Raw genomic sequence first — 25,952 nt, 5'->3', positions numbered from 1 at the left:
TGCCAGAAGGCACAATAAACAACTCTTTGAGAGTAATGAATCCAAGTCTTTACTGACATTTCACCCCTCTATATAGTCGAGCCTGAACCAAGAATTTATTGAGAAACTGTACCACTTCCTAGTTTCTAATCAGGGGAGGAAGGGTAGAGAAGAACCAAAGAAAAGCCAGCAAACTTCTTAATGTATCACTTTTAGTATATATGTGATGTTTTACATGGTGACTTAAATTACAAATGAACTTCTTCAAATTATGTGTTTGCTTTTACCCTTCTGTTTTCTTGAATTAATATCATTTATAATGTAAAACATTTAGAAATATTTACTGTAAAAGTCAATTGTCAACTTCAGATTAAAGTAATCAAATATTTAACTGGAGTTAACTAGAGCAAAAAGCACTCAAGTTTATTAAAAAAGGAGAATTTTATCAGTAATTCACATGGTTCATTTCTCACCATCTTCATCATTCTCCTCTTCATCTTCATCCTCTGGTAGTTCTGAATTCTCTTTAGGTTTGTTTTCCTCATCTTCTTCCTGTTTCCTTTTCTGCTCCTCTTTTTTCTTTTTTCTCTTTTCTTTTCTCTTTTCTCTTTTAGCTGCAAGAGCCTGCTTTCTGCTCTCTTCTCTTGACTACAAATAAAGTAGGTATGCCATTTTAACAATAATGTAATTAAAAATAAAGAATGAAATGATATTTTTGTTTATGATACATGGGGCTTCCCATGGATGTCAGTCTCAAAACACATTTATAAGGCCGGGCACGGTAGCTCACGCCTGTAATCTTAGCACTCTGGGAGGCCGAGGCGGGCAGATTGCTCAAGGTCAGGAGTTTGAAACCAGCCTGAGCAAGAGCAAGACTCCGTCTCTACTATAAATAGAAAGAAATTAATTGGCCAACTAATATATATAGAAAAAATGTGCCAGGGATGGTGGCACATGCCTGTAGTCCCAGCTACTCGGGAGGCTGAGGCAGCAGGATTGCTTGAGCCCAGGAGTTTGAGGTTGCTGTGAGCTAGGCTGATGCCACGGCACTCACTCTAGCTTGGGCAACAAAGCGAGACTCTGTCTCAAAACAAACAAACAAACAAAAAAACAACCACATTTATAAAAGCAACAAAGAAAAAATAAACTAGACATCATCAAAATTAAAAACTTTTGTGTTTCAGAGGAACTTCCAAAGAAAGTAAAAAGACAACTCACAAAATAGGAAAAATATTGCAAATCATATATCTGGTAAGGGACTTGTATCTAGAATACACAAAGACATCTTAAAACTCACTAAGGAAAAGATAATCTGATTAAAAAATAGACTATGTAGCTCTTGGGAGGCCGAGGCGGGTGGATTGCTCAAGGTCAGGAGTTCAAAACCAGCCTGAGCAAGAGCGAGACCCCGTCTCTACTATAAATAGAAAGAAATTAATTGGCCAACTGATATATATATAAAAAATTAGCCGGGCATAGTGGCGCATGCCTGTAGTCCCAGCTACTCGGGAGGCTGAGGCAGAAGGATCACTGCAGCCCAGGAGTTTGAGGTTGCTGTGAGCTAGGCTGACGCCACGGCACTCACTCTAGCCTGGACAACAAAGCGAGACTCTGTCTCAAAAAAAAAAAAAAAAAAAATAGACTATGAAAACATCAAGTCACATACCTTAAATATATACAATTTTTATCACTTATACCTTTCTTCTTCTTTTTTTTGGAGACAGAGTCTCATTTTATTGCCTGGGCTAGAGAAGTGCCATGTCATCAGCCTACCTCACAGCAACCTCTAACTCCTGGGCTCAAGCAATCCTCCTGCCTCAGCCTCCCGAGTAGCTGGGACTATAGCCGTGGTGCGCCACCGCACCCAGCTAACTTTTTCTATTTTTAGTAGAGATGGGGTCTCACTCTTGCTCAGGCTGCTCAAACTCCTGAGCTCAAACGATCCTCCCGCCTTGGCCTGCCAGAGTGCTAGGATTACAGGCGTGAGCCACGGTGCCCGGCTAAAAAGTTATTTTTAAAAAATGAAAAAAGCATCTGAATGACATTTCTCTAAAGAAAATATACAAATGGCCAAAAGCACATGAAAAGATAGATGTTCAATATCATAAGCCATCAGGAAAAAGTAAATCAAGACCACAATGAGATACCCACTGCATACCAACTAGAATAGCTATAATCCAAAATAACAAATGTTGGTGAGGATGTGGAAAAACTGACCCTTCATACGCTGGATAGGACTGGTACAGTCATATAGGAAAACAATCTGGCAGTTTCTCAATGGTTAAATATGGAATTACCTTATGATCCATCCAGTAATTCCATTCCTGGGTATATACCCAAGAGAAATAAAAACATGTTCATATAAAAACTTGTACACTTATATTCATAGCAGCATTATTCATAACTGCCAAAAGGTAGAAATAACCCAGTGTCCATCAACTGATATGAAAATAAACAAAATGTGGTATAGCCAGAGAACAGAATATTTTTGTATTTGGCAATAAAAAGAAATAAAGTACTGAATAACATGCTATAACATGGATGAACTTAGAAATGATTTTGCTAAGTGAAAGAAGCTAGTCACAAAAGACCAAATATTGTATGATACCATTTATATGAAATGTCTGGAATCAGCAAATCTAGAGACAGAAATTAGATTAGCAGTTACCTACATAGAGGGATTGTAGGGAAAGACGGGGCAGGGTTTCTTTTTAGGACAATGAAAATATTCTAAAATTGATTTGTGGTGACAAATACATAATTCTGTAAATATACTAAAACCCACTAAGAATTGTATAACTTTAAGTGGGTGAACTTATGGTTTGTGAATTAAATCTCAGTAAAGCTATTAAAAATACATTTATGTGGCATCTGTTTATTTGTATTATAATCTTTATGAAAGACTAACAAATTTCATTGCAAAAATATTAACAAGACGGTCAGGCATGGTGACTCACACCTGTAACCCTAGCACTTTGAGAGGCCTAGGCAGAAGGACTACTTGAAGCCAGGAGTTTAAGATCAGCCTGAGCAAGAGCAACACCCCATCTCTACAAAATTAGAAAAATTAGCCAAGCATGGAGATGCCCGCCTGTAGTCCCAGCTACTCAGGAGGCTGAGGCAGGAGGATCACTTGAGCCCAGTAGTTTAAGGTTGCAGTGAGCTATGATGAGGCCACTGCACTCTAGCCTGGGCAACAACAACAACAACAAAATTGACAAGAGGCTATTACAGAAATAATTATTTTTCTACTTTATAGAATTTTTATTTATTTTTTTTTTCTTTTTTTACCCAGTGATTCACCTGTTATACTTTATAGAATTTTTAAAGACACATTCAGAATTCTCACTGCCCTCAAGTTTTGTTAACATCTACTTTGGTTAGCACCAGAAAATATTTAAAAAAAATTTTTTTTCAGATAAGGGCACAGGTAATAGTTGCCTAGCACCATAAAAATTAATCTGAAGCAAGTAGAAAATGCATCAAATTACCCATATTTCTCTGGTAATTATCCAAAAAGGCTCAACAGAAGAATGTGTCCATGGAGCCCAGTTCTTCTGGTAGTTAAAGTAAAACATTTTCCTTGAAACTGTAATTTACCATTCTGAAGCACAAACTGATTATTCTTTGAAATTTTTATTTATCTAAATCAGAGGTCACTACGATGGCCTGAGTGCTAAATGCAGTCTGCTGCCTTGTTTTTTTTTTTTTTTGAGTCAGAGTCTCGCTTTCTTGCCTAGGCTAGAGTGAGTGCCGTGGCGTCAGCCTAGCTCACAGCAACCTCAAACTCCTGGGCTCAAGCGATCCTCCTGCCTCAGCCTCCCGAGTAGCTGGGACTACAGGCACGAGCCACCATGCCCGGCTGATTTTTATATTATATATATTAGTTGGCCAATTAATTTCTTTCTATTTTTATGGTAGAGACGGGGTCTCGCTCAGGCTGGTTTTGAACTCCTGACCTTGAGCAATCCGCCCGCCTCGGCCTCCCAAAGTGCTAGGATTACAGGCGTGAGCCACCGCGCCCGGCCTTGCTGCCTTGTTTTTATGTGGCCCAAAAGCTAAAGTTGGTTTTTTAATTTTAAGTGGTCGAAAAAACTTTTAAAAAAGAATATTTTGTGACACATGAAAATTCAGTGTGCATAGGTAAAGTTCTATTGGAACATAGCCATGCTCATTTATTGATTGATTGTTTAGGGCTGCTTTTGTGCTACAATAGCACAGTTGAGTAGTTATGACAGAGAACGTGTGGACTACATAGCCTAAAATATTGACTATTTGGCATTTTATAGAAAAAATGTACTGACCTTCGATGTAAACGAGTGAGGTGCTAACAATGGAATGAAAAGATTGCATATTCAGCTAAAAATCATTTCATCAATCTATTGGCATAAGAGAAAACTGGCTATGTAGGGAATTGCTGACCCATATCCCTGAGTAGTTAAACAAAAATAAAAATTATAGACAAGGAAGGGATCTTTCTTTTTTGAGACAGAGTCTCACTTTGTTGCCCAGGCTAGAGTGAGTGCCATGGCGTCAACCTAGCTCACAGCAACCTCAATCTCCTGGGCTCAAGAGATCCTACTGCCTCAGCCTCCCAAGTAGCTGGGACTACAGGCATCCGCCACCATGCCTGGCTAATTTTTTGTATATATATTTTTAGTTGGTCAATTAATTTCTTCCTATTTATAGTACAGACAGGGTCTCGCTCTTGCTCAGGCTGGTTTCGAACTCCTGACCTCAAAGCAATCCGTCCGCCTTGGCCTCCCAGAGTGCTAGGATTACAGGCGTGAGCCACCACGCCCGGCCTATCTTTGTTTCTTATTGATTTGTAAGCAAACTTTCTTCTTGTTTTTAGCCTAGTAAGTTTTTTTTAAAACCAAAAATTGGTATCAAAATTTTAGCATCTCTTAAAATGATCGTACTTTTTTTCTTCCTTTAATCATCTACAATATATCTTTATGTTAAGCTATCTCTGGCATTCCTAAAATAACTCAATTATGATATTCTTTTTATATAATTTCTAGATTCAATATCAACACTCTCATTTTCCAGTGCTTACCTGAGCTTCAGGAAGGTAATGTTTTATTTTTCAATTTTTTCCATTATACCACACATCCTAGGATACTAGATACTTAACTCTTTAACTGGGGATCAAATAAACCACTTATACGCCAGATCTTATAATACACAAATGATTTTTTTTTTTTTTTGAGACAGAGTCTCGCTTTGTTGTCCAGGCTAGAGTGAGTGCCGTGGCGTCAGCCTAGCTCACAGCAACCTCAAACTCCTGGGCTCAAGCAATCCTGCTGCCTCAGCCTCCCGAGTAGCTGGGACTACAGGCACGAGCCACCATGCCCGGCTGATTTTTATATTATATATATTAGTTGGCCAATTAATTTCTTTCTATTTTTATGGTAGAGACGGGGTCTCGCTCAGGCTGGTTTTGATCTCCTGACCTTGAGCAATCTGCCCGCCTCGGCCTCCCAGAGTGCTAGGATTACAGGCGTGAGCCACCGCGCCCGGCCGATTTTTTTTTTTTTTTTGAAACAGAGTCTCACTCTATTGCCCAGGCTAGAGTGCCGTGGCATCAGCCTAGCTCACAGCAACCTCAGACTCCTGAGCTCCAGCAATCTTTCTGCCTCAGCTTCCTGAGTTGCTGGGACTACAGGCATGTGCCACCATGCCTGACTAATTTATTCTTTATGTTTTTAGTTGGCCAATTAATTTCTTTCTATTTTTAGTAGAGATGGTGTCTCACACTTGCTCAGGGTGGTTTCGAACTCCTGACCTTGAGTGATCCTCCCATCTCAGCCTCCCAGAGTGCTAGGATTACAGGCGTAGGAAACTGTGCCCAGCCGTAAACAAATGATTTGAAATGCTTTTCTAAATTTCTTCTCAGACTAATATTAAAACCACTTAGGCATTAATGTCATTTGGGAAATTGGGATCTTGCTTAAAATCTAGTCTCTCACTTATATGGGCTCAAAATATTTTTTATGAACTATAGATCAGAATCTAAAAATTGATGGTGGTTTGAGAATCTATTAACCATTTCCTTGGAATCATATTATGTTAACATTATTGGTCATACAAGTGACAAATTTATTGTAACAGATTTTGAACAATTTCTAAAAAGGAAAATTATTTTCCCACTCACCTTTTCCAGATCAAGTTCCTTTAAAAGAATACTTGCATTCTTATTTGCTTCTGCAGCCTGCTGGTCTTTAGCCTTCACAATTGTCTCAACACACTGGTGACATTTTTTCAACAGTTCCTATAGAAGAAAATGGAATTATGTAAATATAGAAATACATAATATAAAGAGGCCAAATAAAATTTGAGCTGATGAGCACACTAAAGTGCAGGGATTAAAGCTGAAACAACTGAAAAGTCACTAAACAAATTAAGCTATCCTTTGAGTCCAGTCATATATCAATCTTTCATCAAAATAAAGCACAATTTTCTAAAAAAGTTGCATGTTCTTAGAAAACCTAATCAAGCTAATGGTTTAGTAATAAATCTTAGCTTTTGTCAATGTAATTATGACCCACAGTAGGAAAGAAATCTCAAAATAGTTTATCAAAAGTATTATTTGGGCCGGGCGCGGTGGCTCACGCCTGTAATCCTAGCTCTCTGGGAGGCCGAGGCGGGCGGATTGCTAGAGGTCAGGAGTTCAAAACCAGCCTGAGCAAGAGCGAGATCCCATCTCTACTATAAATAGAAAGAAATTAATTGGCCAACTGATATATATATAAAAAATTAGCCGGGCATGGTGGCGCATGCCTGTAGTCCCAGCTACTTGGGAGGCTGAGGCAGAAGGATCGCTCGAGCCCAGGAGTTTGAGGTTGCTGTGAGCTAGACTGACGCCACGGCACTCACTCTAGCCTGGACAACAAAGCGAGACTCTGTCTAAAAAAAAAAAAAAAAAAAAAGTATTATTTGGTCAGGCCTATAAATACTGGCTCACGCCTGTAATCCTAGAACTCTGGGAGGCTGAGGTGGGACGATTGCTTGAAGTTAGGAATTCAAGACCAGCCTGAGCAAGAGGAGAACCCATCTCTACTAAAAAAAATTAGTTGGGCAACTAAAAATAGGAAAAAAAAAAACAACATTAGTTAGCCTGGCTTGGTAGCACACGCCTGCAGTCCCAGCTACTCAGGTGGCTGACGCAGGAGTATCCCTTGAGCCCAGGAGTTTGAGGTTGCTGTGAGCTACGCTGATGCGAGGCACTCTAGCCTGGGCAACAGAGACTCAAAAAAAAAAAAAAAGGCTTATAACCATCTATTTTGCAAATGGAGAAACAAACTAAAGGATGAAAAAATCTAGTGATCAATCTTTTGGAGCTGCAGTTCCCAATTCCCAGGCCGCAGAGCTCCACCAATACCTGGTCTATGGAAAAACTATCTTCCATAAAACCAGTCCCTGATGCCGCCAAAAAGGTTGGGAATCACTGTTTTAGAGGACAAAAAGGACAAGTTCCTAATTGCACACCTTGGCATATCTTTCCACAAAGAACAAAAATGTGCTTCAATAGCATATTTTTGGCTGGGCGCAGTGGCAAATGACTATAATCCTAGCACTCTGGGAGGCCGAGGTGGGCAGATTGCTCAATGTCAGGAGTTCGAAACCAGCCTGAACAAGAGTGAGACCTTGTATCTACTAAAAAAAAAAAAAAAAAAAAAAAGAAAGAAATTAATTGGTCAACTAAAAATATATATAGAAAAAAAATAGCCAGGCATGGTGGCACGTGCCTGTAGTGCCAGCTACTTGGGAGACTGAGGCAGAAGGATTGCTTGAGCCCAAGAGTTTGAGGTTGCTGTGAGCTAGGCTGATGCCACACCACTCTAACCTGGGGAACAGAGCGAGACTCTGTCCCATAAAAAAAATAAAAACAGCATATATATAATTTTTTAGTTTTAGTTTCCTGCCTCACAGAATTTTTATTTTCTAAAATTTTTTTAAATAGTGTATTAAACTTACCTTATCTGTAATAGTTGCTATGTATCTCATGCATTCTATATCAGAAGGGAACTGATTTACTTCTTTCACCAAATATTGAACAACTTTTACATGACCCTGTAAGAAGTACAACAAAGAAAACACACAAAAGAATCCCTTAAAATTTAGCCCATATGCTTAACAACTTAAGAGTAAAAAGGAAGATCAATATTTTTAGGTAGTTTGCTAAATTTAAAATAAAAATTATGAAAATACCAAGTGTTCACTTTATAAACAGAAAAACCTAAGTACTACATGCTCAGGACTATATGGTGGACTAAAAGTCATTTCTCCTGGATTTAATTAGCATACTTCCAACTGAAAGTAGAAAAGTTTTTGTATAAAATAATATCTCCTAGAATAAATCTATTAATAAGATAAAATTTGACGACATAAAATGAACTTCAGTGTAAGAGGGAAATGAGTCCTAAAACAAAGAGGATTTGCTAGATTTTAGTGCGTTATTTTGGCTCTACTTTACTAAATTAGACAAGGTAGAAGATCACATTTTTCTGAGCCCTATGACTTGAATCTAAATAAAACACTTTCTAAATGCCATTATCAGGGGCTAAATACTCTGTAATCAATTCTAAATACAACACATTTCTTTTAACATAACAAAACTTACATAGTTTCCCCTCCTAAGTAAGGTTCTAAAACATCCTCAAGACTTAGTCTGAACCAAGAAGAGTGAAGATCCAAATAAACAAAATTAGAAATGAAAAGGAGAAATTACGATACTACAGAAATACAAAAGATCATCAGAGATTACTATGAATAACTATACATTTACAAACTAGAAAACCTAAAGGAAATGGATGAATTCCTGAAAATATACAACCTCCAAAGATTGAACCAGGAAGAAATAAAACTTCTGAATAGACCAAATATAACAATTAGCAAGATTGAATCAGTAATAAAAAGTTCTTATGGAGATACCTTAAAGCGATACAAGTGAATCTACCATTTGATCCAACAATCCCATTACTGGGCATCTACCCAAAAGATCCAATGACACTCTACAAAAAAGACACCTGCGCTCGAATGTTTATAGCAGCACAATTCATAATTGCAAGGCTGTGGAAACAGCCCAAGTGCCCATCAATCCAAGAATAGATTAATAAAATGTCGTATATGTATACCATGGAGTACTATTCAGCTCTAAGAAACAACGGTGATATAGCACATCTTATATTTTCCTGGTTAGAGCTGGAACCCATACTACTAAGTGAAGTATCCCAAGAATGGAAAAACAAGCACCACATATACTCACCAGCAAACTGGTATTAACTGAGCAGCACCTAAGTGGACACATAGGTACTACAGTAATAGGATATTGGGCAGGGGGGAGGGGGGCGGGAATATACACACATAATGAGTGAGATGTGCACCATCTGGGGGATGGTCATGCTGGAAACTCAGACTTGTGGGGGGAGGGAGGGAAAGGGCATTTATTGAAATCTTAAAATCTGTACCCCCATAATATGCCGGAAAAAAAAAAAAGTTCTTAGAGTTTTCTAGGTATAAGATCATATCATCAGCAAACATAATTTTACTTTCTTTTTTCCAATTTGGATGCTCTTTGTTTCTTTTTCTTGTCTGATTGCTCTGGCTAGGACTTCCAGTACTATGTTGAGTAGACATGGTGAAAGTGGGCATCCTTGTCTTGTTCCAGTTCTTAGCGGAAATGCTTTCAACTTTTCTCATTCAGTACGATGTTGGCTATGGGTTTGTCGTGTATGACTTTCATTATTTTGAGTTTTGTTCTGTCTATGCCAAGTGTACAGGGTTTTATCATGAAGGGAAGCTGGATTTTATCTAATATTTTGCCACATTTATTAAAATGATCATATGGTTTTTGTTTTTAATTCTGTTTATGTGATGAATCACATTTATTGACTTATATGTGTTGAACCTCCTTGCAATCCCTGGGATGAAACTCACTTAAGCATGGTGAAATTATCCTTTCCATGTGCTATAGGATTTGGTTTGCTAGTATTGATATATTGTTGAGGATTTTGGTCGAGATATCAGTCTGTAGTTTTCTTTTTTGTTGCATTGTGTCCTGGCTTTGGTATCAGGGTGATACTGGCTTTATAGAATGAGTTAGGGAGGATTACCTCCTTCTTGATCTTTTGGAACAGTTTCAGTAGGATTGGCACCAGTTCTTCTTTGTGCAAATAGTAGAATTCAGCTGTGAATCCATCTGTTCCTGAGCTTTTTTGTTGTTGTTGGGAGTGTTTTTGTCCTTGTTGTTGGGTGTTCTTTTGTTGTAAGACAGTCTTGCACTCACACCTAGGCTGGAGTACAGTGGCATGATTATAGCTCACTACAACCTCAAATGCCTAGGCTCAAGTGATCCTCCTGCCTCAGCCTCCTAAGTAGTTGGGATTGGGTTCCACCACACCTGGCTGATTTTTAAACTTCTTAATTTTTTGTAGAGCCCTGGCTGGTCTTGAACTCCTGGCCTCAAGCAATTTTCCTGCCTCAATCTCCCAAAGTGGTAGGATTACAGGCTGAGCCACATGCCTGGCCTCAATATTGTTAAAATGACCATACTGCCCAAAGCAATATACAGATTCCATGTAATTCCCATCATAATACCAACATCACTTTTCACAAAATTAGAAAAAACAATTCTAAAATCCATAAGATACCAAAAAAGAGCCCAAATAGCCAAAGCAATCCTAAGAAAAAAGAACAAAACTAGAGGCATCATATTATAGCATATAGTAACCAAAACAGCATGGTACTAACATAAAAGCAGACACACAGATCTATGGAGCAGAATAGAGAACCCAGAAATAAAACCATACACCTATAGCCAACTGATCTTTGATAAAGCAGATAAAAACATACACTGGGGAAAGGACACACTATTTAATAAATGGTGCTGGGAAAATTGGACAGCCACATGTAGAAGAATGAAACTGGGTCCCTATCATTCACCATACACAAAAACTAATTCAAGATGGATGAAAAAGTTAACTGTAAGACCTGAACCAATAAAAATCCTAGAAGAAAACCTAGGAAAAATTCTTCTAGACATTGGCCTAATTTTAGGCCATTGGCAAATAATTTATGACTAAGACCCCAAAAACAAATGCAACAGAAAATAAAAATAGACAAATGGAACTTAATTAAACTAAAAGGCTTCTGCAGAGCAAAAGAAATAATCAAGAGTAAACAGACAACCTATGGAATGGGAGAAAACATTTGCAAGCTATGTATCCAGGGCTAATATCCAGAATATATAAGGAACTCAAACAACTCAGCAACAACAAAAAAACAAACAATCTCATTAAAAAGTGGGCAAATGACATGAACAGGCATTTTTCAAAAGAAGATATACAAGTGCCCACAAATATATGAAAGAATGCTCAAAATCACTAATCATCAGAGAAATGCAAATTAAAATCACAACAAGATACTATCTTACTCCGATTAGAATGGCCATTATTATAAAGTCAAAAAAACAGTGACTTTGGTTTTGATATTGGCATGGATGTGGGGAAAATGGAACATTTATACATCATTGGTGGGACTATAAACCAGTACAACCTCGATGGAGATCAGTATGGAGATTTCTCAAGGAACTGAAAAGCAGATATACCATTCAATCCTATAATCCCACTGCTAGGTATCTACCCAGAAAAGAAATTATTGTATCAAAAAGATACTGTACTTATATTTTTATCACAGCACAATTCACAATTACAAAGATATGGAATCAACCTAGGTGTCCATCAACTGATTAATGAATAAAGAAAATGTGGTGTATAGATATATTACATGGATTTCTACTCAGCAATAAGAAAGAATGAAATAATGTCTTTTGTAGCAACTTGGATGGAACTGGAGGCCATTAACCTAAATTAAGTAACTCAAGAACAGAAAAATAAATACTGCATGTTCTCACTTAAGTGGGAGCTAAACTATGGCTAGACAAGGACACACAAAGTGGTATAATGGACACTGCAGACTCAAAAGGAGGCAGCGTAAGAAGAGGTATGAAAAATTACCTATGGGGTACATGTTCACTATTCAGGTGATGGGTATACTAAAAGCCCAGATTTCATCACTATATAATACATACATGTGACAGAATTCTACTTTTACCCCCTAAATCTATTAAAATTACATTGACAGGCCGGGCGCGGTGGCTCACGCCTGTAATCCTAGCACTCTGGGAGGCCGAGGCGGGCGGATTGCTCAAGGTCAGGAGTTCAAAACCAGCCTGAGCGAGACCCCGTCTCTACCATAAAAATAGAAAGAAATTAATTGGCCAACTAATATATATATATATAAAAAAAAAATCAGCCGGGCATGGTGGCTTGTGTCTGTAGTCCCAGCTACTCAGGAGGCTGAGGCAGGAGGATCGCCTGAGCCCAGGAGTTTGAGGTTGCTGTGAGCTAGGCTGACGCCACGGCACTCACTCTAGCCTAGGCAAGAAAGCGAGACTCTGTCTCAAAAAAAAAAAAAAACAAAAAACAAAAAAAAAAAATTACATTGACAAAATTAAAAATAAAAGAATTAGTCTGATGAAGATAAAAATCAAAAAAGTGGTACCTCTAGAGTAGGGAATTGACTGAGAACAGGCATGAGGGAACCTTCTGTGGTTATGGAAGTATTTTGTATCTTTATGGGACATAGATCATACGTATCTATGCATTTATTAAAACTCATTAAATCATGCACCTTAAGATTCATGCATATTACAATATGTAAATTATACTTCAATTAAAAGAAAAAAAATTTAAGAATTAAGTTTAGAAAATATTTTAAGACATATAACTTACATTGCTGTCATAGCTTTTTAGTGACCATCTAGTATGTGTCTGGCACTGTGTTAAATAACTGGACATATCAACAGTGCTGAAAAAGATGGTCCTGACTCTCTCTCCTCATGGAAATTCCAGTCTTGTTGGAGAGATAGACATTTAAAAGGGTTTGAATATGTAGTTACAGACTGGGCTAACAAAAATAAAAATTCAACTATAAAAGAGAACTGCAGGGACCCTTTTCAGATTGAGTGTTAGGGAAATACTCCTTGAGAAGTTACATTTAAAATGGGAGGTGACGGATGAATAGAGAGGTGAGCCAAGTGAAGAGCAAGGGAAAACATTTCAGGAAAAGAAAACCAGTGAGCAAAGGCCCTGAGGCAGTTGAAAGTTTAGTGTATTCTAGACCGGTGACTACAGTATGTACTAGAGCAAAGGGGGCTGCAGGGCTTTGTAGACCTTGTTAAGTAACTTATAGTTTATCATAATTGCAATGAAAGGCTTCTTAAAATATAGCACATAAATGAACCTTACTAAATATAGGAGGTATGATAAGTTTTTATGAAAGTCCACTCCTTTTTGTTCCCCCTTAGGCAGAGAAAACATTCATCTGCATAAAACAGCTTTCCTTAAATCTCATGTTTTATGTACACCAACACAACAAAAATAGTCAAGACACCAAGTGATTTAACAAAGTTGCTTATAGTGAACTCCCACATAGCTCTCAGATCTAGCCACAAAAGAATTTTGGAAAGATAGCAGTGATTTATATATGGAAATACACTCAGTTCTTCAAAATCAACTTATCTTTCTCACATGGTTTCAACTCAGAATTGGCTTAAAGTTATAATTTTACCTTCCCACCACCCCCCATCAAATTACCTTGCGAAATGCTGACATAAGGGGTGTGATTTTCCGGTTATCTGCTGCATCTACATCAGCACCTGCTTGCACTAGCAATTGTACTACATCAAAATGACCACCATTGGATGCCAGCCAAAGTGGTGTATTTCCCTTCTTGTTACGAACGTCAATGTGGGCTCCCCTATAAACAAAGAATGTTAATATAGTTTGTTTCCATAGGAGACTGACTTCTTCTAGTTTCCCGTAATCTTTTATCTTTTACAAAATAACATGCAAATAATATTTCTTTAAAATGTCAATAAAGTAAAATAATTTTATTAACTTAAAAGGCTCTGAAAAGTGAAAGGAACCATAGGAAGTTCTATATATAGTAATAGAAAATTACTCACCTATGAATCAGGAGCTCGCAAAATTTGTAGTGACCTTTGTCTGCTGCTATTGTTAAAGCAGTATCTCTTGAGGAAGGCACAGGTGGGGCATTGACATCTGCTCCTTTATCAAGGAGAACTCTTCCAACCTCTGCATATCCTCCAGAAGCAGCTTCCATCAAGGGGGTAAGACCAGTCTGTTCAAACCAATAAATTATGCAGCTAATTTATATAATTTCTTTAAAAGATTAATAAACTTTTAAGAGGATTCTGGGTTAGGCACAGTGGTTCATGCCTGTAATCCCAGCAGTTTGGGAGGCTGGGGTGGGAGGATCACTTGAGACCAGGAGTTTAACATCAGCCTGAGCAACATAGCAAGACCCCAGCTTTACAAAAAAATAGAAAAATTAGCTAGGCATGGTGGTGTGCACCTGTAGTCTCAGCTATTCAAGAGGGTGAAGCAGGAAGATCACTTGAGTCCAGGAATTTGAGGTTGCAGTAAGTTATGATCACACCACTAACCTTATGCCCAGGCAACACAGTGAGATACTGTCTTAAAAAAAAAAAAAAGATTCTAGTTCTGATTTGCTCTTAGAGCTAAGCATAAAGTATCAATCAATGGAAAAATGGATAAAGAAATTGTGGTACATATACACAATGAAATATTATTCAGCCATTAAAAAAATGAAATCCTGTCATTTGAAACAACATGGATGGAACTGGAGAACATTATGTTAAGTGAAATAAGCCAAGCACAGAAAGACAAATATTGCCTGTTCTCATTCATATGTGGAAGCTAAATATTAAAACAATTGTTCTCGTGGAGACAGAGAGTAGAATGATGATTACCAGAGACTGGGAAAGGTAGTGGAGAGTAGGGATGTTTAATGGGTGCGAAAATATACTTATTTTTATATAGAATGAATAATATTTGATAGCACAACAAAGTAACTATAGTCAACAATAAGTCATGGTACTTTAAAATACTAGGCCAGGCACGGTGGCTCACGCATGTAATCCTAGCACTCTGGGAGGCCAAGGTGGGTGGATCATTTGAGCTCAGGAGTTCAAGACCAGCCTGAGCAAGAGCGAAACCCCGTCTCTACTAACAACAGAAATTAATTGGCCAACTAAAAATATATAAAAAACATTAGCTGGGCATGGTGGCACGTCCCTATAGTCCTAGCTACTTGGGAGGCTAAGGTAGCAGGATTGCTTGAGCCCAGGAGTTTGAGGTTGCTGTGAAATAGGCTGATGCCACGGCACTCTAGCCCAGACAACAGACTGAGACTCTGTCTCAAAAAAAAAAAATAAAATAAAATAACTAAAAGAGTGGAACTGTAATGTTCCTAACACAAAGAAATGATAAATGCTTGACATGACAGCTACCCCAATTGCCCTAATTTGGTTAATACACATTGTATGCCTGTATCAAAATATCACATGTACCCTACAAATGTATATAACTATTATTTACCCATAATAATTAAAAAAATAGCTAAGCCTAGGCCAATGTCTAAAAGAATATTTCCAACATTTTCCTTCAGAATTCTAATAGTTTCACACCTAAGGTTCAAGTCTGTTATCCAGCGTGAGTTGATTTTTGTGAGAGGTGAAAGGTACGGGTCTTGTTTCAGTCTTCTACATGTGGCTATCCAGTTTTCCCAGCACCATTTATTGAATAAGGATTCTTTTCCCCAATGTATGTTTTTGTCTGCTTTGTTGAAGATTAGTTGGCCAATTTATGAAGAAGACCCCAAAAGCAATCACAACAGCAACAAAAATAAACAAATGGGACCTAATGAAATTAAAAAGCTTCTGCACAGCCAAAGAAACTGTCAAGAGAGCAAACAGACAACCCACAGAATGGGAGAAAATTTTTGCAAGCTACACATCTGATAAAGGGCTCATAACTAGAATCTATTTAGAACTCAGGAAAATCAGCAAGAAAAAATCAAACAACTCTATCAATAAATGGGCAAAAGACATGAACAGAAACTTCTCAAAAGAAGATAGAATAATGGCCAACAAACATATGAAAAAATGATCAACATCTCTAATCATCAAGGAAATGCAAATCAAAACCACAATGAGATATCACTTAACTCCAGTGAAAATGGCCTTTATCAAAAAGTCCCCAAACAACAAATGCTGACATGGATGCGGAGAGAGAGGAACACTCCTACACTGCTGGTGGGACTGCAAACTAGTTCATCCTCTGTGGAAAGCAATATGGAGATACCTCAAAGCGATACAAATAGAGCTACCATTTGATCCAGCAATTCCACTACTGGGCATCTACCCAAAAGATCAAAAGTCACTTTATGAAAAAGACACCTGCACTCGAATGTTTATAGCAGCACAATTCACAATTGCAAAGCTATGGAAACAACCCAAATGCCCATCAATTCATGAGTGGATTAATAAAATATGGTATATGTATACTATGGAGTACTACTCAGCTTTAACAAACAAAGGTGATATAGCACCTTTTGTATATTCCTGGATAAAGCTGGAACCCATTCTACTAAGTGCAGTATCTCAAGAATGGAAAAACCAGCACCACATGTACTCACCAGCAAATTGGTATTAACGGATCAACACCTAAGTGGACATATAGGAGTAACATTTATCAGGTGTCGCGAGGGTAGGAGGGGGGAGGAGGGGATGGGTGTGTACAACCACAATGAGTAAGATGTGCAATGTTTGGGGGATGGACATGCTTGAAGCTCTTACTTGAGGGAGGAGGGGGGCATGGGCAATAGAAGTAACCTTAACACTTGTACCCCCATAATACACTAAAATTAAAAAAAATAAAAATAAAAAAAAAAAGAGCTAAGCGGCTGGGCGAGGTGGCTCACGCCTGTAATCCTAGCACTCTGGGAGGCCGAGGTGGGAGGATTGCTCAAGGTCAGGAGTTCAAAACCAGCCTGAGCAAAAGCGAGACCCTGTCTCTACTAAAAATAGAAAGAAATTAATTGGCCAACTAAAAATATATAGAAAAAATTAGCCAGGCATGGTGGTTCATGTCTGTAGTCCCAGCTATTCGGGAGGCAGACGCAGAAGGATTGCTTGAGCCCAGGAGTTTGAGGTTGCTGTGAGCGAGGCTAATGCCACGCCACTCTAGCCTGGGCAACAGAGTGAGACTCAGTCTCAAAAAAACCAAAACAAAACAAAACAAAAACAAAAAAACAGAGCTAAGCAATATTCAGTCTTCAATTATACTAAACAGCAAGTGAAAATTGTTAGATTCAGTTAGTTATGCTAGAATGAACTCACTTATACTACCTCATGCTAAAAGAAAAAGGAACAATTTCAAAACTTCAATACTTTAATAAATGTATTCAGAGAATAACTTCTTCATACAATGAAGAGATATTAAAAATAGATTAAAATATCACTTCATATATTTTCTGCATATGTGCCTTTTGTGTATTAGCCTCCAACATTTTTGTCAACTAACATTCCCTGATACCATTCCCAAAATAATATAGATTTCTCTAGGACTTTTAATGGATAAGCGTGCCACAGTAAATACCTGTAATAGAAATAGACAAACTGAATGGCAAGAAAGACTCATTTCTCTTTGGGTAATAAAGAGTCCAAGGGAATATTATATCACCTCTATTCTAAGAGTAAAAGAATGTAAATGTTCCATTAAAGTTTAAGAAATATAACTAAGGAAGTTCAAGGAGAAAATTTCTATTCAAACCTTTCCAATTTGAAATGACTTCCAAATCGTCTGTTGGCTGATTATATTCCACCTAAGCAACATTTTTCTAGGGTTCTAAGTATCTAACAGTTCCAAGCAAAGACATTCAAATCACTGACATACTAACTCCTATTTTCTAAATGCCAAATAGTCATGAAACTGTCAGAATCTGTCATGGTCAGATTGGATTTTAGCTGTCCTAATTTTATAATCTATGAACTAATTTTTTTTTTTTTTTTTTTTTGAGACAGAGTCTCGCTTTCTTGCCTAGGCTAGAGTGAGTGCCGTAGCGTCAGCCTACCTCACAGCAACCTCAAACTCCTGGGCTCAAGCGATCCTCCTGCCTCAGCCTCCCAAGTAGCTGGGACTACAGGCACAAGCCACCATGCCCGGCTGATTTTTATATATATATATTAGTTGGCCAATTAATTTCTTTCTATTTTTATGGTAGAGACGGGGTCTCGCTCAGGCTGGTTTTGAACTCCTGACCTTGAGCAATCCGCCCGCCTCGGCCTCCCAGAGTGCTAGGATTACAGGCGTGAGCCACCGCACCCGGCCTATGAACTAATTTTTTGCTTGGTGTTTTTACCAGTAGTAAGCATATGCCTCATTAAAGAAGTTCTTTAAAAATCTACATTATAAGACTAATTCGAAATAATCTTACTACATTCAAAAGTTGCAAACTGCAATGAATGGTGATAGAATGTCACTCATCACTATACAGCATAATTCCCCAGTCCGGCCTTGAGGTTATCAGTTTTAACTTATGACAATTTAAAATATTATATTCAATTTGAGTTGAAATGCCATATTCTACTAGAAATATATCTGAAATAGTTGACAAGTTATAAAATACTTACCTTTGCCCTATGTTCAACATTGGCTTTTCGGTCCAGAAGCAAACTCACTACTTCTGCTCGGCCCTGGAAACAGGCCAGGGTAAGAGCTGTGTTCCGATTGGTCTCTATCTGGGCGTTAATATCTGAACCCATGTCAAGCAGCAGTTTCACTGCAGGAACATGTCCATTCATTGCAGCCAACATCAGGGGAGAAATACCTAGTTTACTCCCAGTCCTAAAGGGGAAAATGTTCTCAGAAAATTAAAATAATATGTTGCCTATTATTTTTAAAAAGCATTAAAGATGAAAACATTTCACTAAAAAGAATGGTTTGTAACACCAATGAATACATTTTGTTTAGACCGATAATAAAGAATTCCTATTCTTTATTATTTTAAATCTCTTTAAATATTATTTATATTTTAAATCTCAAAATTTAAAACATAATCCCTATTTAGAGATTTCCAACTATATATTAATATAACATTTCCAACTATACATAACAGAGTACTTTTTGAAATGAGACCTCTTTAAAAGCAGCCACATTACTAAAATAAGCTGGTATTACTTATAAATACATTACATTATAGTAATAATTGTTGGCTTTGCAACTTTAGTATTATCTGAATTTAAAATGGTATCTGTACAAACATTTAAAGGGTAGAAACTTAACTGTAAGGTAGTAACTTAATAATCATGAGTAATAAAATGAACAGGTGATACCTTGAATTAATTTCTGCCCCAGCATTAAGCAGAATCTTAATGATATTAACATATCCTCCAGATGCTGCTAGACTCAGTGGTGTATAATCAGACACGTTCCTATGTTCTTTATTTGCACCTCGAGCCAGCAGTAAGTCTACCACCTACAAAATAAAACATGAACAGAGAAAGAATTTACACCAAGGGTTCAGCTTATAAAGCACAAAGAAATAGGACATACAACTTCCTTGTCTAAATATCTGACTTTTTAATTACATTTCGTCAGTCCCTAAATATTAAAATATCAGCACTAGAGAAATGGATTCAATTTAATATCAAGAAATTCAGAACTTTGAAATCCCAATTATATCGAAATAACAAGATATTACCTTTTCTATACGTCAATTATTGGGCAATGAATTTGCATTTCATATGTGTTAGAACTGTGGTTCCTTCAACTCCACTAAATGTTAGGATAAAGGGAATTTTAATTTGCCCATAAGGACAAGAAACAGCTTCCTTAAAAGGGCATTTATATTCCAATTAAACTTAATAAAAGTATTCCATTCCTCATAAAGTATATGGAACATGTCAAAATGTGCAAATTTTACTCAGGCAGATAAAATATTAATTATGTACATATTTTAAAATACAAGCAAAACATTTACAAAATGAAAATTAAATTAACAAACCTCCTGACGGCCACCAGAACATGCCAGTGAAAGTGGAGTATCCTTAGTTCGTTCAGACTGTGCTTCTATATCTCCACCTTTATCCAAAAGGATTTCAACAACGCCAACATGTCCTGCTGTTGCTGCCAGGATCAGTGGTGTGAAACCTAAATCAGAAAACAAAAATCTCAAACAAATTTGTTTTGTCTTTATTTTAAAGCCACTGTTTTCAATTCTCTCTTATTTTAGTTAAAAACAAAAAACAAAAAAAAACTTCAGGGCAGATACTGATTGATATTTAACATAAAACTGCTCTAAACCCCAAGTTGTTAGTGACAAAAACATATAAATACCTGATAAAAAGGAAACGCTAAGTCAATAAAAACTATTATATTTATAATGAACTTTGATGCCTCTGAACAAACTACCTTTGAATTAAGAAGAAGGGCAACCACAACTTGTTCTACTTCACTAATAATCTATAGTCTATTTTTTTAATTTTTTGAGAATTATTTGGCTCTGTAGATTAATGAATCTTGATATTCCTAATTGAAATATGCTTATCTTTCTTATCACTGAGATGGTCTAAGAACTACTTATTGGTAGTAAAAAAACCTACGTAACTATACTCAGATTTCATTCCTGACCAACATTTCTTACCTTTTTTGTCTCTGTGCTCAATTTTAGCATCCCGTGCAATGAGTACGGATACAAGTTCTTCATGACCACCTGCACAAGCTAGTGTTAATGCTGTGTCATGATTGCTCTCAGTCTAGGAGAAGAAAAAAATAAGTTAGATTTTTTTTTTAAACAAAAGTGTTATCAATTGAAGAGCAAATAATATTTCTTTTCACAATGATAATTTTCCTTTCCAAATGAAATCAGAATGTCCAAAATAAGTTTGAATAAAGCAACCTACTCACGTGTGCATCAATGTCAACTGAAGGATACACGGGGGGCACAGATTGGGAAGCCACACTGCCTGGAGTCTGTGAACAGGGTTCAGGTGTAAGACACTCTGTGGTCTGAGAGGAACTGTTTGAACCAGTGGGCACTCTGCTACTCACAGCTGAAAAACAATATTCATATTGCTAAATTCCACTTAAAACAGTAAGGTCATTTGTACGTAGAAAAACACAGAAAACAGAAATTTCCATAGCAGTAATATATAGTAGTAGTTAAATCATAAGCTTTGAAATTAAATAGACCTACAATTGAATATTATTTTCAACACTAATTTTCTGATCTTGGGCAAGTAACTCCTCTGGGCCTCAATTTTACTTATATGTAGAATGGGGATAATAATAGTCACCTGCCTTGGAAAGTTGTTGTAAAGATCACTTGACATAATGCAGGTAAAATACTTAACACAGCTGCTGATATTTAGTGTACATACAATAAATGGGTGGCTTTTAACATTGTCAACAGGCAGAAAAGAGTTTCTAATAAAAAAATAAAAGGAGTTTTACATCTTAGTTTGTAAAAGCCAATTAAATAAAAATATCCTATGGACAACACACAAAAAAAGGGGGGAGGAGAAAAAGGGGAAGGTGAATAAGTTAAAATATTTCTCACATAAATAGTAGGGAGTATGTGTTTTTAAAATTCAATCCTTATTTTGAAAATCTGCTAAAATAAATCAATTTGTGAAAGTCCAAATATTTTTAACATGAACATCAAGCTCTACTTGGGATCTCAAAATTTGGTGTCTTGAGTTAACTGAAATCCCATATTTTATATATCTAACTATTTCTTTCTTTCTTTCTTTCTTCTCAGAGACACAGTCTTACTTTATCACCCAGGCAGAGGTGCAGTGGTGCAATCATAGCTCACTATAGCCTTGCACTCCCAGGCTCAAGTGATCCTCCCATCTCGGCCTCCCAAGTACCTGAGATTATAGGCATTAGTTGCCATGCCTGGCAAATTTCTAAATGTTTATGTTTCATAAGAGATAAAATTTGATTTACAGAGGGGGAAATAGGAATTATCTCAGAGGGATAGTGGGAATAGTACAAGAAATAGTGTATATAAAGCATTTACCACAGTGTTTGGCACATAGATAGTACTCAATAAATGTTACTATCAGATATTTTATAGCACTTTAAGTACTATTATTCACTGTATTAAAGGATAAAAACATTACTATTCACTCAACAAAGAAAAAAACTCAGAAAAAACATATAATCATTAATAATATAGAGAAAGTTAACAAAGCTTCAGTGATGGCACTAACGTTATATTTATACCAAGACTAAAAGTCAATCAAAAATACACAAGATTTAGAGGAAAATATAAGCATTTGAAGTGTTGGAAAATGTTTTCTCTGTAGAATTTTGATATCACTAGATCCCATTCAAAGATACTGTTCACAAGTATGAATGACTCAGTTTAGTATATTATAGTTTAAATAATTTAGCAAAGTTTAAGAGGCTTGTATGTTTCTACATGATATGTTCCCGCCCTCCTCCTCACCAATATGTATAAACATCTTGACAATAAAAATTTCTGTACCTTCTGTTGTCACAAAAATAACATAATTTAAATAATTTAACTATTCAGTTACAAATAGGAATGATTATTATATATGTTTGTTTCACCTATAGGAATATACAAAATGGAATCAAAGCTTAAAAATGTCATTCAATAAATTAAAAACATATAGTATTTTGTTATACCTCCTCCATGTAGCTGATATGTTTAAAAAATAGCTAAAAAACAAGATACTAAAAATTGATATATTGTAGAACCTTTCTAATAATAAGACTTTAAGAGTGGTCCCATAATTATTAACATATACCTTAGTAAAGAATTACTTTTCTATCATTATTTTGCTTATTCATGTTATCTCTTTTTTATTACAAAAAAACCATATTTTTAAAACTTTAAATAGTTGAATAGAGTGTTATGCCAGAATATGATGCTGTAAGAGACTTCTCTGCAGAGTTGGCTTTTAAAAAATACTTCTGTGCATTCAGCAGCTGTTACCAAAAATGTGTTATTATCAATTACTGCACATTTTTGTATTACATTTTCCTAGAAGCATTTTTTTCTCCCTGTAATAACGACAATCAGAAACATCCCACAGAAAGTGACTTTAATAGGATTAATTACAAATGAAAAGTTACAAAAATAAAACTAGAAAGTAGCAAGTGACTTAAAAGGTACATGTGAAATAAAGGTTGTATTAAGGGAAAATTATACCAGGATTATAACATTTTCATAAATTCTAAAATATTTCCTACTTCTGAATGAAACATCTCTAAAAATGACTAACACAGACTGCTACCACAAAGTTCAATATGTATATTCAAATTAAATTTATACATTATCCTAAAAGGGGGTAATAGAAGAACTAGGGGTAATATGCTACTTGATTCTTTAAGAAATTGAAGATAGTTTTGTGGGCAATATGGAATAAAATAATAAATCTTACTATAAAAGATTTCCCTGATACTAGGTGTACATAAAATATATTGTGAGGTTTTAATAAATTTAATGGCTATAATTTGTTCTTTGTAATAGTAACTTCATTAAATAGTTTCATGTAAATAAAAACCTATACCTAAAATATTAACATTAGAGAAAATGATTATTTATTTAAAGACATTTTATTATAAATCCCCTCAAGATAAGAGGATTTCCTATTTATTTATTTATTTATTTATTAGACACAGTCTCGCTTTGTTGCCCAAGCTAGAGTGAGTGCCGTGGCATCAGCCTAGCTCACAGCATCCTCAAACTCCTGGGCTCAAGCTATCCTACTGCCTCAGCCTCCTGAGTAGCTGGGACTACAGGCATGCGCCACCATGCCCAGCTAATTTTTTCTACATACATTAGTTGGCCAATTAATTTCTTTCTATTTATAGCAGAGAGGGGGTCTTGCTCTTGCTCAGGCTGGTTTTGAACTCCTGACCTTGAGCAATCCACCCGCCTCTGCCTCTCAGAGTGCTAGGATTACAGGCGTGAGCCACCATGCCCGGCCCCTAATTATTTATTTATTCTTAAACCTATACTGACTACCACAGTTATTTAAAGCAAGATACTTTAAAATTGCAATTTGTTTTAAGAGAGCCTATTAAGGTACCAACAATTTTAATATCGCACTAAAAAGTCACTAAACTATATTAAAACTTACATGTACATCGAATCTTAATACAAAAATAAGGGAAACTATTATTTAATAAAATTTAGAAATCTGAGCAAATAACACCATCTTTAAGCTAAATCAGAACTTTAAACTGAAACAGATGCATTCTTATTACATCTAAGGTTCTTAATCTTAGTTGAATCAGGTTGAATCTTGGCACTAACAACTTAATTTCCTTAAGCATTAGTTTTTCAACCGAAAAAACAGAGGAGGGAAAAGGACCTATTCTATAGGATTATTATAAATAATCCATGGGATAATATATATAAAGCACTTAGCACAGAGCTTGATGCATGGTAAGTGCTTAATAAATGTAAATAGATTGATATTAGTTAATTTGTAACCAATGTTCTTTTTACATTAGAAATGAAATTTTTATTAAATGTTTCTAGAACTGTTCAATGATGAAAGCTATTTTGAATTTCTTTAAGATGCTTTAAGTTCTACATTCAAACTTCGAGAATCACTTGCTATTATAGTATTAATTGTTATAAGCCCAACACTCACTTTCAGAGGAAAAGGACTTGAGGAACCATGCTCCTAATCAAGAGTTTATATATATTCTGTCTGGGACTATACCAAGTATGACACACATAAGATTACATAGTGAAATGCAAAGTTAGCTAGTCAAGTCACAACGTTAATAAATTATGTATATAACCCACTCATTATCACAACTCATTATCACAATAATATTTTGAGAACAGCTATAAAGAAAAAATACTTACGCTTATATTTAAAGAGTGAAATTCACTGCTATTACATATACATATTCTCTAAAGTAAAATTTTAAGGTGTACAGTATTCTCTCCTTTATTAAATAAGAGGGGTTAGAACTAGATTTAATTTAGGTAAAATTAAGTATATCTTTGGCCTGCTCTATAATCTTACCAATATATTAATATATTTTACAACTGTAGAATTAGGTAGTAACCTAATTCACCCTAATTTTTTCTACCTTCAATTAAGAAAGTTAAGAAAAACTTGGACTTAGGAAAAAATATTTTTAAATTTTAAGTAAGACAGGTCATCCATCATGACCTGATGAAGAAAATACAATTACTGCCATGTATTTAAAAACAGATAGATAACCTCCATAACAATGAAAATTTTTATATGAAGATAATTTTTGTGCTTATGGCTGATTTAAAAGTTAAAAACTTATTAATAAAAGAATATTTTATAATGTGGTAGTCATTAATGTCTAACACAAATTAAATTTTGTTTATATTAATATTATATATAATTAAGAGATTTTCGAAGCCAATTTTTTTTTTTTTTTTTTTTTGAGACAGAGTCTCACTTTGTTGCCCAGGCTAGAGTGAGTGCCATGGCGTCAGCCTCGCTCACAGCAACCTCAATCTCCTGGGCTCAAGCAATCCTCCTGCCTCAGCCTCCCAAGTAGCTGAGACTACAGGCATGTGCCACCATGCCGGGCCAATTTTTTGTATAGATATTTTTAGTTGGCCAATTAATTTCTTTCTATTTTTGGTAGAGACGGGGTCTCGGTCAGGCTGGTTTCGAACTCCTGACCTTGAGTAATCCGCCCGCCTCGGCCTCCCAAAGTGCTAGGATTACAGGCGTGAGCCACTGCACCCGGCCTCGAAGCCAATTTTTTAAAAGTTTCATGTGAAATTTATAAGACCAATTTAACAAATAACTTCAGTGATATAAATAAAATTTCACTTTCCACATAAGAACCATCTGTAAACACTACCATAAAGTTAACACCTTCAAGTTCCCTTTAGAGCTCTTTTTACATTCCTTTAAAAAAAAAAAGTTCTGAGTTATAACATAGTTGAATAGATCAGTAATAGGAGTTTCTGCAAACTACATACTTAATTAGGAACATTATAATGCTAGTTACAGAACCCTAAGTCTTAAAAATGTT

The 25,952-nt window shown here is 36.1% G+C and overlaps 1 protein-coding gene across 13 annotated transcripts in view; it reads right to left on the bottom strand.

The window, feature by feature from the left end:
- ANKHD1 (ankyrin repeat and KH domain containing 1) overlaps positions 1-25,952 on the bottom strand; it is a 142,426-nt gene that overhangs the window by 20,125 nt on the left and 96,349 nt on the right. For all 13 annotated transcript variants that reach the window (XM_012748869.2, XM_012748872.2, XM_012748874.2 and 10 more), the window contains 10 exons: positions 20,838-20,983; positions 20,575-20,686; positions 19,936-20,081; positions 19,265-19,407; positions 18,563-18,776; positions 14,012-14,187; positions 13,641-13,803; positions 7,960-8,055; positions 6,137-6,253; positions 453-627 (listed from right to left, as the gene is read on the bottom strand). In XM_012748869.2, the coding sequence (XP_012604323.1) occupies positions 453-627; positions 6,137-6,253; positions 7,960-8,055; positions 13,641-13,803; positions 14,012-14,187; positions 18,563-18,776; positions 19,265-19,407; positions 19,936-20,081; positions 20,575-20,686; positions 20,838-20,983 (1,488 nt within the window). The remainder of the gene's footprint in view (positions 1-452; positions 628-6,136; positions 6,254-7,959; positions 8,056-13,640; positions 13,804-14,011; positions 14,188-18,562; positions 18,777-19,264; positions 19,408-19,935; positions 20,082-20,574; positions 20,687-20,837; positions 20,984-25,952) is intronic.

Source organism: Microcebus murinus, chromosome 21 (genome assembly GCF_040939455.1).
Source record: "Microcebus murinus isolate Inina chromosome 21, M.murinus_Inina_mat1.0, whole genome shotgun sequence".
Lineage (NCBI taxonomy): Eukaryota > Metazoa > Chordata > Mammalia > Primates > Cheirogaleidae > Microcebus > Microcebus murinus.
This window is presented reverse-complemented; position numbering and strand designations above follow the sequence as displayed.